Source organism: Haematobia irritans, chromosome 3 (assembly GCF_050003625.1).
Source record: "Haematobia irritans isolate KBUSLIRL chromosome 3, ASM5000362v1, whole genome shotgun sequence".
NCBI lineage: Eukaryota > Metazoa > Arthropoda > Insecta > Diptera > Muscidae > Haematobia > Haematobia irritans.
In genome coordinates this window covers 109214116-109228286 of record NC_134399.1, presented here as the reverse complement: position 1 = coordinate 109228286, position 14171 = coordinate 109214116, and the positions used below count along the sequence as shown (strand labels likewise).

The window sequence follows — 14171 nt, the reverse complement described above, 5'->3', positions numbered from 1 at the left end:
TAATTTTCATAGAGCTGATATTCATAGCACCCAAATTTGCACAACTTTCAAATCGGGAATCCAAACCACTTGTTTGATAGCTCTTGTTTTCATTGGATTGTTACTGGCCCTCTTACCTTTTCTTGTTGTCTCTGGGCTTCCGAGGCAACATGACTTTGCATACGCTGCTGTTGCAGTTGAAAGTTTTGCCTCTGCTGCTGCTGATGTTGCTGGTAATGTGGAGAATGTTGCTGCGATTGTTGTTGTTGCGGTGATTTGATTGGTTTATTATTGCTCGACATAGCTTCCAATTGTTCATTTATATTTAAACGTTCATTACCATCCGTAATACTGTTACGATTTCCACTTCCACATCCATTTAGTGGAGGCGTTCCCATTGTCATATTTGGAGAGGCCAAAGGTGGTTTTCTTCCACCCGATTGTTGTTGATATGTAGGCGTTGTACGCTTTGACAATGGCACCAATGGTGAATATTTTTGACCCATTGCCACAGCAGAAGAGGTATTTGATAGATTGTTGGATGAAGACGAATAGGCAGAAGGAGATGAGGAAGAACAAGTTAATGAAGTTGTCATCATTGGTGGCAATGATTGTAATTGATGGTCATTACCATCATCCATGGATGCATTATGAGAATGTTTATTGGTTTTGCTATTTCCCTTGGTAATCTCAAATATTTGTCTTATGTTATTGAATTTGTTACGTCCCTGCTGGACGAAATCATCTAAATTGCTGTGACTTCCAAATTTATTACGCATACGTTTTTGTTCATTGCGTGATTTTAGAGTTCCTGTGTGTCCTGGTTGTACTGTCGGTAGACCCAGAGTATTTTTCGATATTAATGCATTGGCATTTTCCAAAGAGGCTGATCTAATGTGTCCACGTTTATTGGTCAATTGTGGTGAATTTTGTGTGAAATGTGTTCGATTTGGTGGTGTGGATGATGATGATGATGATGGTGGTGGTATTGCAGGTTGGGGTTTTCTTGTGGGACCTATAGTGGTCGCCATAATTATGAAATTATTTCAAATGTCTTCGGCAATTATCTGGAAGAAAAAAAAAACGGGGATTTCAATTTAAAATGCAATGAAATGTTTAACTGGAATAGATTTGCTTGAATAGTACACAGAATGAAAAATCACTAAAATATTTCTAATTTTTCGAAAAAAAAATCGAAAACAATTCTAAAAAAATTGCGAATTTTTGAAAATAGTTGATGTCAAATTTTTCAGACAAGCAATAGAATTAAAAATCATATGAAATTAAAAATCATATAAAATTATAAAAATTGTTTATTTCGCAAAATATCACAATATTTTTAAACTACATCTAAAACACTGAATTCGGATTACACCTTAAGAAGTGAACCAAATTCTGTGCAACGTCTGTTGAAATTGTGGACATCCGTCCTATAGTATTATGTTAGAAAATGCGGATCAGACAATTAAAAACATTTATAAACAATTAAAATAACATTAAAAAAATCTGTGTCGTTTAACTTTTTCACACCCATGGAAGTTTTTTGTGTTTTTTTTATTATTTGTTGAAATTAAATAGGAAAAATATTTTAAAAATTCTCTCTAAAAATTGTAAGTTAGTCCGTATGGAGTCTATAATACATAAAGAGGTAGATCAAATTTCTATATAAGACTCTTTAGTTATTTATCGATATAAATAAAAGAAGGCTATAAATTATTACGAGACGATATGAGCCAATTTTCACATGGTAATTACAGAGGCTTCGTAATCAAATCTATGGATCGGTTTATATGGGAGCTATATATAAAATTTTCTTAATTTTTGAGAACATTTTCTTTAGAAATACAATTTTGAGAAAATTTTCTATAGAAATACAATTTGGCACAATTTTCTATAGAAATAAAATGTTGACAAAATTCTCTACAGAAATAACATTTTAATAAAATTTTCTACAGAAATAAAATTTTGACAAAATTTTCTATAGAAATAAATTTTGAGAACATTTTCTATAGAAATAAAATTTTGAGAAAATTGTCTACAGAAATAAAATTTTGACAAAATTTTCTATAGAAATAAAATTTTGACAAAATTTTCTATAGAAAAAAAATTTTGACAAAATTTTCTAGAGAAATAAAATATTTACAAAATTTTCTATAGAAATAAAATTTTGACAAAATTTTCGATAGAAATAAAATTTTGACAAAATTTTCTATAGGAATACAATTTTGAGAAAATTTTCTATAGAAATAAAATTTCGACAAAATTTTCTACAGAAATAAAAGTTTGACAAAAATTTTCTATAGAAATAAAATTGTTTATTTCGCAAAATATCACAATATTTTTAAACCACATCTAAAACACTGAATTCGGATTACACCTTAAGAAGTGAACCAAATTCTGTGCAACGTCTGTTGAAATTGTGGACATCCGTCCTATAGTATTATGTTAGAAAATGCGGATCAGACAATTAAAAAAAATGTATAAACAATTAAAATAACATTAAAAAAATCTGTGTCGTTGAACTTTTCCACATCCATGGAAGTTTTTTTTTTTTTATTGTTTGTTGAAATTAAATAGGAAAATATTTTAAAAATTCTTCTCTAAATAGTAAGTTAGTCCGTATGGAGTCTATAATACATAAAGAGGTAGATTAAATTTCTATATAAGCCTCTATAGTTCTTTATCGATATAAATAAAAGAAGACTATAAATTATTACGAGACGATATGAGCCAATTTTCACATGGTAATTACAGAGGCTTCGTAAATCAAATCTATGGATCAGTTTATATGGGAGCTATATATAATTATGAACCGATATAGATCAATTTTTGCATGGGTTCAAAGAGGATATACAAACATCAAATACTAAATTTAAACCGGATCAGAAAAATTTGGCACTTCCAAGAGGCTTCGGTGTTGGTTTATAGGGGGTTTTATACCTACAGCGTTGCCACAACGATATTTTATTTTGGACCCACTTTTTTTGTCACAGAAGGACCAAAACTCCCTCCAGCGGATCAACTTTCCAATTTCAGAGTAAAAATTTTAAAATACTATTAAAAAGGATAAATTTGATCAAATTTATGGAAACGTTGAACTAAATTTGATTTGATCCGGTTTCATTCGGAATTTAGCGTGAATACAACAGACGGGCGGACGGATCGGATTAGATTGACGCAGAATTTCACCACGACCTAGAATATAAATATTTTCGATGTGTTACAACCTGAATGACAAATTTGGAATACCCCCATCCTCTGGTGCTATATAAATAATAAAATTAAAAAGTGAAATCGGTCAATAGTTTTTTTTTTTTTTTTTTTTTTTTTTTTTTTTTTTTTTTTAACTAAAAAACATTAACTTCCAATGAAAATAATCCGATACAAATTAGAAATATAATTGACAACTTGGTCGGAAATAATATGTTTTTATATATACATACTATTCGAAGGTTAAATATTTGTACTCAAATTTAACTATAAAATTTAACTAATTATATAATTATTCTTCGATAAATTTCGTGTTGTTGCATTACTATGTAACAAAACGAAATAAAAATAAGATTAAGGGACTTGTAAGTTATATGAAAAGATGATGTACAGTGGGAGAAAAGATGATTCAATTTGTAAGAGGAAATTTCCCAAATTTTTTCTCCATAAGGAGTTAGCATAAAGGGCCCAAAATTGAGTTATCTCTCCCAGCCAGATCTATACTAAAGGCTGTGGAAAGGTTCATTCGCCCGAACCGAAACATGTACAGTCCAGGCGTGTATAGATTGGCATCTGGCGTTTTCTTTTCAATGGCTCTATTAACCATGTTCCTTAATCTATATCTGTCCATAAAGCTCGAAAAATAATTGTATAATTAGATATAATGCATTTGGACGTCAATTGCCTGTTTCGGTATCAGGCTAACATGAAATATTATAAAATTTAACTATAAAATTTAACTATATATTGGAAAATACAAAAAAAAAACGTGTGTAATAAATTGTATTATTTTCCTATTATTTCTGTGACTTCTAATATCATTTCCATGATTCGGCCAGGCCGAAGCTTATGTACCCTCCACCATGGATTGCGTAGAAACTTTTTCTACACACTGCCATCCACAATCGAATTACTTGAGTTGCGGTAACGCTTGCCGATGGCAAGCTATCTAACACCGTCTTCTAAATTGTAAGTAAGTCTATACGTGGTATATATTATATCAAAAAAGACCGATTAAATACGTATATAATTCAGTTTGACAAAATTTTCTATAGAAATAAAATTTTCACAAAAATTTCTATAGAAATAAAGTTTTGACAAATTTTTCTATAGAAATGAAATTTTAACAAAATTTTCTATAGAAATAAAATTTTTACAAATTTTTCTATAGAAATAAACTTTTGACAAAATTTTCTATAGAAATAAAATTTTGGTAGATTATTTTTGGCTCGAGTGGCAACCATGATTATGAATCGATATGGACCAATTTTGGTATGGTTGTTAGCGGCCATATACACAGAAAAAAATATCACCAAAATATTTCCAATTAAAAAGTTAATTGAACTTGAAAATTTTTTCAATTAATAACTTAATTGATACAATTAACTTTTTAATCATGATAGAAACATTAAGTTAATTAAGTCAATGATTGAAATTTTTAAAATGTTTAATTAAAAAATTAATTGATACAATTACCTTTTTAATCAAATTCGGAAGACTAATTCAGTTAAAAAAAGTGCTGATTTGTTTTTACTTTTTTAATTAAAAATGTATTTCAAACAATCATTTGTTAATCCAAATAAAAACTCTAAGCCAATCTAACTAAGTAATTAAAAATAGTTACCCTTTTTAATTAATAAATTAATTGCGTTTTGCAATCAACATCAATTAAATTTTTAATTGAATCAATTAAAAAATTAATTGAATTCTGCTGGAAAAATCAATTAATTTTTTAATCAAGAATTTTTTCTATGCCCAATTAAAACTGTGATTGATACTATCATTTTCGTGATTGAAGACATTTCAATTAAAAAATTAATTGGATCAATTAATTTGGTGATTGAATCAGAGAAAAAATTTTTTGTGTGTACTAACACCACGTTCCAAATTTGAACTGGATCGGATGAATTTTGCTCCTCCAAGAAGCTCCGGAGGTCAAATCTGGAGAACGGTTTATATGGGGGCTATATATAATTATCGACCGAAATGGGCCAATTCTGGCACGAGATCATATACTTACACCATGTACCACATTTCATCAAGATCGGATGAAATTTTCTTCTCTTAGAGGCTCCGCAAGCCAAATCTGGGGATCGGTTTATATGGGGGCTATATATAATTATTAACCGATGTGGACCAATTTTTGCATGGTTGGTAGAGACCATACACCAACATCATGTACCAAATTTCATCAAGATCGGATGAAATTTGCTTGTCTTTGAGGCTCCGCAAGCCAAATCTGGGGATCGGTTTATATGGGGGCTATATATAATTATGGACCGATGTTCACCAATTTCTGCATGGTTGTTAGAGACCATATATTAACACCATGTACCAAATTTCATCAAGATCGGATGAAATTTGCTTCTCTTTGAGGCTCCGCAAGCCAAATCTGGGGATCGGTTTATATGTATCTATATATAATTATGAACCGATATGGACCAATTTTGGCATGGTTGTTAGAGACCATACACCAAAATCATGTACCAAATTTCAACCGGATCGGATGAAATATGCTTCGGCTAGAGTCTCCGCAAGCCAAATCTGAGGGTCCGTTTATATGGGGGATATACGTAAAAATGGACCGATATGCCCCATTTGCAATCCCATACGACATACATCAACAACTACTTGTGCCAAATTTCAAGTCGATAGCTTGTTTCGTTCGGAAGTTAGCGTGATTTCAACAGACGGACGGACGGATGGACGGACATGCTTAGATCGACTCACCACGACCCAGAATATATATACTTTATGGGGTCTTAGAGCAATATTTCGATGTGTTACAAACGGAATGACAAAGTTAATATACCCCCATCCTATGGTGGAGGGTATAAAAAATATTGGGATAATTACATTCGTGATTAGATCAAATAAACAAATTTTCTGTGTAGCCAGTGTCGCTTGAGACAGACGTTTTAGGTCTGACGAAATTCTTTGCTTATCCTCGAGAAATCAAAATTTGATGGCAGATTTACATGAAATTTATTATTGTTCTTAACCCTTTCACTACCGATGTCCACTGAGAAGGACATTCGAAAAAGACACCAAATTATATTTTCCCAATTAGTTTCGATTTATTTCTCGATGTTATTTTGAATCTAAATAAGCTATAAATATTGTCCATATTGGTGAGGTCTAAAATACATTTTTATAAACTTCTTTAACAATAAACGAAAAATACGAAAATTTGAGACAATTTTTGTACTGTATGTTTCTAGTAAATGCACGGATGAAAAAGACTGTTTTTCATATGTTTGGCTATAAACATTATATGTTTGGAACACAAATTTTTAAACACAATATTTTTGAGTGCAAGCATATAATGTTCATAAACTAGCATAACATGTTTGGGACATATATGTTAATATGTTAGAACATATTATGTTTGGGACATAAAATGTTTGTAAATATAATATGCTTGGATGCAAACATATATTAATTTAGAAATAGCCTATAAACATATATGTGTTTAGTAGCATGGAGCGCTATTTAACAGGGAGCGATATTGAATTAAGTTGGTGGTTGTTGCTTGTTATTACAAAATTAACATTTTATTTTCCCTTGGGCAATTGATCAGCTACTTCTTTGATCCTTACAAACTGTGTGGTCCGCTGTTCGAATCCCCGTCCGGCAAAAGGTAAAATTAAAATAAAAAAAAAATCATAAAATTGAATAATTTCTTCTACAATGTTTGTATTACAGAAAAAGGTGCTAAGAACTAAAAAATCTCGTGGAAGTGAGAAAGATGTGGGGGAATATACAATTAGGCAGAAACAAAATTTTGAGCATTCAGGTCGAAAACCTATGTTGTTAGCACCTATATTACCTGTTTATTTTCATAATTTATTATGATTGTAAATATATAAATAAATACAATTTTGAGCACAATATTGTTTGGGAGAATTTTTTTAAGCTTATAATATTTTTGGGTGCAAAATGCTTCCAAACATATTATATGTTCACATAATAACATATTGTTTTTTGGAAGACAACATTATTGAATTTGGATGCAAAAATACAAAATGTTTGGAACTTAGACTACCCAAACATATATTGTTTAGACCAATATGCTTTCAAACATATTATATATTGGAAGAGATCAAACATATAAATGTTTGGGCAATACCCAAAAATATATATGCTTGAAGCAAAATATGTTTGGGAGTATATGTTACAGAAGCGATTTTTTGTGAGCGTGTGGACATTTATACAAAAACTATAGCTGATACTTTTACGGGTTCTTTTTTAATATTTTTGCTCATACTTTGAAAGATATTATAGGCCAAATAGCGTTTATTTTCGTAAGGCCATTTGGTCACAATTCAAGAATTAAATTTTCAGAACAAGCTCATATAACTCTTGACGTTATTGAGGTAGGTTTCCAAAATGACAATTTGTATTCTACATGCTGTTAGTACAAGTAAAAACAGAAGAAAAATAAAAGTTTTTATCATTAGGTTTATTTCGGTAGTGAAAGGGTTAAGGCGACAGAGTAGTGACACAAAATATTCCAATTCCTGTCTATCTGCATATATACCATAATTTGATTGCAGTTCCTATGACAGCAATGAATAATTCGGTTATGCCATAGATTGTACTTGAACTCAATCATCATGGGATTGAAAGTCACAAATTAAGCGAAAAACATAAAGAAATTTGCTAAACACATCGTTCAATTGTTTGACCCAAATATAAATCTCAAATCATCATCATCATCGTGTCATGTTTTTCTGTTTTCATCCAATATTGGATTTTTATATACATCAATTATAATTACAGTCTCAGAAATAAATTCACCTATTGATGTTGTAGGGATTTTATTTAGTTTGCGGTTTTTAATGTGGTAGAGGATGGCATTAACCAACGAGCACATGGGTTATTTATTGCAATTCAACATTGAATTAAATTTTCTTTAATGAACTGTACAATGTCAAGAGATTTAGCACATTTGTCAGAAGATTTGCAAAAACCAAATCGAAATACACTATATATTACATACATATATGTACGGAGGGAATTTCGACTGGGCCGAATCCTAATTCGCTTCTCAATAACTTCATTGTTATGTGTACTGTGTGGCATATGGCACCGTCTTATTGAAACCACATGCCATGCAAGTCAAGCTCTTGCATTTTGTTCAAAAAAAGTTGGGTATCACATCAAGAAGTCAAATCTAGGAATTTATCTATGGGAACGGAATTTTCGATAAAAAAATTCCCCCTTGTTACAAAGTATTTACGTTAAAAGCAAATAAATCAGATTTTTTGACAAGCGATGCAACGATTTTTATACCCTCCACCATAGGATGGGGGTATATTAACTTTGTCATTCCGTTTGTAACACATCGAAATATTGTTCTAAGACCCCATAAAGTATATATATATTTTGGGTCGTGGTGAAATTCTGAGTCGATCTGAGCATGTCCATCTGTTGAAATCACGCTAACTTCCGAACGAAACAAGCTATCAACTTGAAACTTGGCACAAGTAGTTGTTATTGATGTAGGTCGGATGGTGTTGCAAATGGGCTATATCGGTCCACTTTTACGTATAGCCCCTATATAAAAGGACTCCCAAATTTGACTTGGGATTGCTCTAAGAGAAACAAATTTCATCCGATCCGGCTGAAGTTTGGTACATGGTGTTAGTATATGGTCTCTAACAACCATGCAGAAATTGGTCCATATAGGTTCACTTTTACGTATAGCCCCCATATAAACGGACGCCGCAATTTGGCTTGGGATTGCTCTAAGAGAAGCAAATTTCATCCGATCCGGCTGAAATTTGGTACATGGTGTTAGTATATGGTCTCTAACATCTATGCAAAAATTGGTCCACATCGCTCAATAATTATATATAGCCCCCATATAAAACGATCCCCCGATTTGGCTTGCGGAGCCTGTAAGAGAAGCAAATGTCATCCGATCCGGCTGAAATTTGGTACATGGTGTTAGTATATGGTCTCTAACATCTATGCAAAAATTGGTCCACATCGCTCAATAATTATATATAGCCCCCATATAAAACGATCCCCCGATTTGGCTTGCGGAGCCTGTAAGAGAAGCAAATGTCATCCGATCCGGCTGAAATTTGGTACATGGTGTTAGTATATGGTCTCTAACAACCATGCAAAAATTGGTCCATATCCGTCCATAATTACATATAGCCCCCATATAAACCGATCCCCCGATTTGGCTTGCGGAACCTCTAAGAGAAGCAAATTTCATCCGATCCGGCTGAAATTTGGTTCATGGTGTTAGTATACGGTCTCTAACAACCATGCAAAAATTAGTCCACATCGGTCCATAATTATATATAGCCCCCATATAAACCGATCCCCAGATTTGGCTTGTGGAGCCTCTAAGAGTAGAAAATTTCATCCGATCCGGCTGAAATTTGGTAGATGGTGTTAGTATAGGGTCTCTAACAACCATGCAAAAATTGGTCCACATCGGTCCATAATTATATATAGCCCCCATATAAACCGATCCCCCGATTTGGCTTGCGGATCCTCAAAGAGAAGCAAATTTCATCCGATCCGATTGAAATTTGGTACGTGGTGTTAGTATATTGTCTCTAACAACCATGCCAAAATTGGTGCATATCGGTCCATAATTATATATAGCCCCCATATAAGCCGATCCCCAGATTTGACCACCGGAACCTCTTAGAGGAGCAACATTCATCCGATCCGGATGATATTTGGTACGTGGTGTTAGTTTATGGTCTCTAACAACCATGCAAGAATTGGTCCATATCGGTCCATAATTATATATAGCCCCCATATAAATCGATCCCCAGATTTGTCCTCCGGAGCCTCTTGGAGGAGCAAAATTCATCCGATCCGGTTGAAATTTGCAACGTGGTGTTAGTATATGGCCGCTAATAACCATGCCAAAATTGGTCCATATCGGTCTATAGTTATATATAGCCGATCCCCAATCACACAAAAATTGGTCCATATCGGTTCATAATCATGGTTGCAACTCGAGCCAAAAATAATCTACTAAAATTTTATTTCTATAGAAAATTTTTTTCAAATTTTTATTTCTATAGAAAATTTTGTCAAAATTTTATTTCTATAGAAAATTTTGTCAAAATTTTAGTTCTATAGAAAATTTTGTCAAAATTTTATTTCTATAGAAAATTTTGTTGAAATTTTATTTCTATAGAAAATTTTGTTGAAATTTTATTCGGTTCATAATCATGGTTGCCACTCGAGCCAAATATAATCTACCAAAATTGTATTTCTATAGAAAATTTTGTCAAAATTTTGTTTCTATAGAAAATTTTGTAAAAATTTTATTTCTATAAAAAATTTTGTCAAAATTTTATTTCTATAGAAAATTTTGTCAAAATTTTATTTCTATAGAAATTTTTGTCAAAATTTTATTTCTATAGAAAATTTTGTCAAAATTTTATTTATATAGAAAATTTTGTCAAAATTTTATTTCTATAGAAAATTTTGTCAAAATTTTATTTCTATAGAAAATTTTGTCAAAATTTTATTTCTATAGAAAATTTTGTCAAAATTTTATTTCTATAGAAAATTTTGTCAAAATTTTATTTCTATAGAAAATTTTGTCAAAATTTTATTTCTATAGAAAATTTTGTCAAAATTTTATTTCTATAGAAAATTGTGTCAAAATTTTATTTCTATAGAAAATTTTTTCAAAATTTTATTTCTATAGAAAATTTTGTCAAAATTTTATTTTTATAGAAAATTTTGTCAAAATTTATTTCTATAGAAAATTTTGTCTATATTTATTTCTATAGAAAGTTTTGTCAAAATTTTATTTCTATAGAAATTTTTTTTCCAATTTTACTTCTATAGAAAATGTTGTCAAAATTTTATTTCTATAGAAACTTTAAACTTAATTATATACGTATTTAATCTGCCTTTTTATACCCTCCATCATAGGATGGGGGTATATTAACTTTGTCATTCCGTTTGTAACACATCGAAATATTGCTCTAAGACCCCATAAAGTATATATATTCTGGGTCGTGGTGAAATTCTGAGTCGATCTAAGCATGTCCGTCCGTCCGTCTGTTGAAATCACGCTAACTTCCGAACGAAACAAGCTATCGACATGAAACTTGGCACAAGTAGTTGTTATCGATTTAGGTCGGATGGTATTGAAAATGGGCCATATCGGTCCACTTTTACGTATAGCCCCCATATAAAGGGACCCTCAGATTTGGCTTGTGGAGCCTCTAAGAGAAGCATATTTAATCCGATCCGGCTGAAATTTGGTACATGGTGTTAGTATATGGTCTCTAACAATCAGGCAAAAATTGGTCGACATCGGTCCATAATTATATATAGCCCCCATATAAACCGTTCCCCCAGATTTGGCTTGCGGAGCCTCAAAGAGAACCAAATTTCATCCGATCCGGCTGAAATTTGGTACATGATGTTGGTATATGGTCTCTAACAACCATGCAAAAATTGGTCCACATCGGTCCATAATTATATATAGCCCCCATATAAACCGATCCCCAGATTTGGTTTGTGGAGCCTCTAAGAGAAGCATATTTCATCAGATCCGGCTGAAATTTGGTACAAGGAGTTGGTATATGGTCTCTAACAACCATGCAAAAATTGGTCCATATCGGTCCTTTATTATATATAGCCCCCATATAAACCGATCCCCAGATTTGGATTGTGGAGCCTCTAAGAGAAGCATATTTCGTCCGATCCGGCTGAAATTTGGTACATGGTGTTGGTATATGGTCTCTAACAATCATGCAAAAATTGGTCCACATCGGTCCTTAATTATATATAGCCCCCATATAAACCGATCCCCAGATTTGGCTTGCGAAGCCTCAAAGAGAAGCAAATTGCATCCGATCCGGCTGAAATTTGGTACATGGTATTGTTATATGGTCTCTAACAACCATGCAAAAATTGGTCCATATCGGTCCTTAATTATATATAGCGCCCATATAAACCGATCTCCAGATTTGGCTTGCGAAGCCTCAAAGAGAAGCAAATTGCATCCGATCCGATTGAAATTTGGTACGTGATGTTAGTTTATGGTCTCTAACAACCATGCAAGAATTGGTCCATATCGGTCCATAATTATATATAGCCCCCATATAAATCGATCCCCAGATTTGTCCTCCGGAGCCTCTTGGAGGAGCAAAATTCATCCGATCCGGTTGATATTTGGTACGTGTTTTATGTTTATGGTCTCTAACAACCATGCAAGAATTGGTCCATATCGGTCCATAATTATATATAGCTCCCATATAAATCGATCCCAAGATTTGTCCTCCGGAGCCTCTTGGAGGAGCAAAATTCATCCGATCCGATTTGCAACGTGGTGTTAGTATATGGCCACTAATAACAATGCTCATATCGGTCTATAAAAATTGGTCCATAATCATTCATAATCATGGTTGCCATTCGAGCCAAAAATAATCTACTAAAATTTTATTTCTATAGAAAATTTTTTCAAATTTTTATTTCTATAGAAAATTTTGTCAAAATTTTATTTCTATAGAAAATTTTGTCAAAATGTTATTTCTATAGAAAATTTTGTTAAAATTTTATTCGGTTCATAATCATGGTTGCCACTCGAGCCAAAAATAATCTACCAAAATTTTATTTCTATAAAAAATTTTGTCAAAATTTTATTTCTATAAACAATTTTGTCATAATTTTACTTCTATAGAAAATTTTGTAAAAATTTTGTTTCTATAGAAAATTTTGTCAAAATTTTATTTCTATAGAAAATTTTGTAAAAATTTTATTTCAATAGAAAATTTTGTCAAAATTTTATTTCTATAGACAATTTTGTCAAAATTTTATTTTTGTAGAAAATTTTGTCAACATTTTATTTCTATAGAAAATTTTGTCAAAATTTTATTTCTGTAGAAAATTTTGTCAAAATTTTATTTCTATAGAAAATTTTGTTTCTATAGAAAATTTTGTCAAAATTTTATTTCTATAGAAAATTTTGTAAAAATTTTATTTCTATAGAAAAATTTGTCAAAATTTTATTTCTATAGAAAATTTTGTCAAAATTTTATTTCTATAGAAAATTTTGTCAAAATTTTATTTCTATAGAAAATTTTGTCAAAATTTTATTTCTATAGAAAATTTTGTCAAAATTTTATTTCTATAGAAATTTTTGTCAAAATTTTATTTCTATAGAAATTTTTTTCCCAATTTTACTTCTATAGAAAATGTTGTCAAAATTTTATTTTGTCAAAATTTTATTTCTATAGAAACTTTAAACTTAATTATATACGTATTTAATCTGCCTTTTTTAGCTTAATATATACCACGTATGGACTATGTGCTATATATTACGGTGTTAGGAAGTTTTAAGATACCGTGTCATCGGCAAGTCTTACCGCAACCCAAGTAATTCGATTGTGGATGACAGTCTTTCGTAGAAGTTTCTACGCAATCCATGGTGGAGGGTACATAAGCTTCAGCCTGGCCGAACTTACGGCCGTATATACTTGTTTAATTTAATTTTTGCGAACACTTAAAAGATCAAATCTAAGAATCAGTCTATATTGGTTCTGTATTTGAATATGGATCCATCAGATGGAACATAATTTCGGTACTTTACTCCCAAGCCTATATTCCCAGAATAATTGTTATCATTTTAAAGTATTTTCGGGAGTCATCCATATACAATTAAAAGGACAATCCCCCACATATACAATTATTATGCCATTTTGGAAAATAATATCGTTTCAAATACACTATTTTGCCATATATAATTGTTGAAGTATGGCGGCATTTTGCGAATTTCAGTACTCTGTAATGGTCCTATGATGAGCTATAAGATCACAAACATGATTACAATTATGAATTTACCTCAAACATAAAGAGTTTATGTAGCTTTTAAAACTCCATCATCACCACCAACAACAACACCGTCACCGTCATCATCATCATCATCATCTTCCTTATCACAAACATTACACCAAAGATCAACATTGCATGACAATGAATGG

The 14171-nt window shown here is 31.5% G+C and overlaps 1 protein-coding gene across 10 annotated transcripts in view; it reads right to left on the bottom strand.

The window, feature by feature from the left end:
* The window catches only part of LOC142229417 (uncharacterized), a 250695-nt gene that overhangs the window by 26780 nt on the left and 209744 nt on the right, over positions 1 to 14171 (bottom strand). For all 10 annotated transcript variants that reach the window (XM_075299974.1, XM_075299973.1, XM_075299980.1 and 7 more), the window contains one exon: positions 117 to 1046. In XM_075299974.1, the coding sequence (XP_075156089.1) occupies positions 117 to 1010 (894 nt within the window). In that variant the 5' untranslated portion in view covers positions 1011 to 1046. The remainder of the gene's footprint in view (positions 1 to 116; positions 1047 to 14171) is intronic.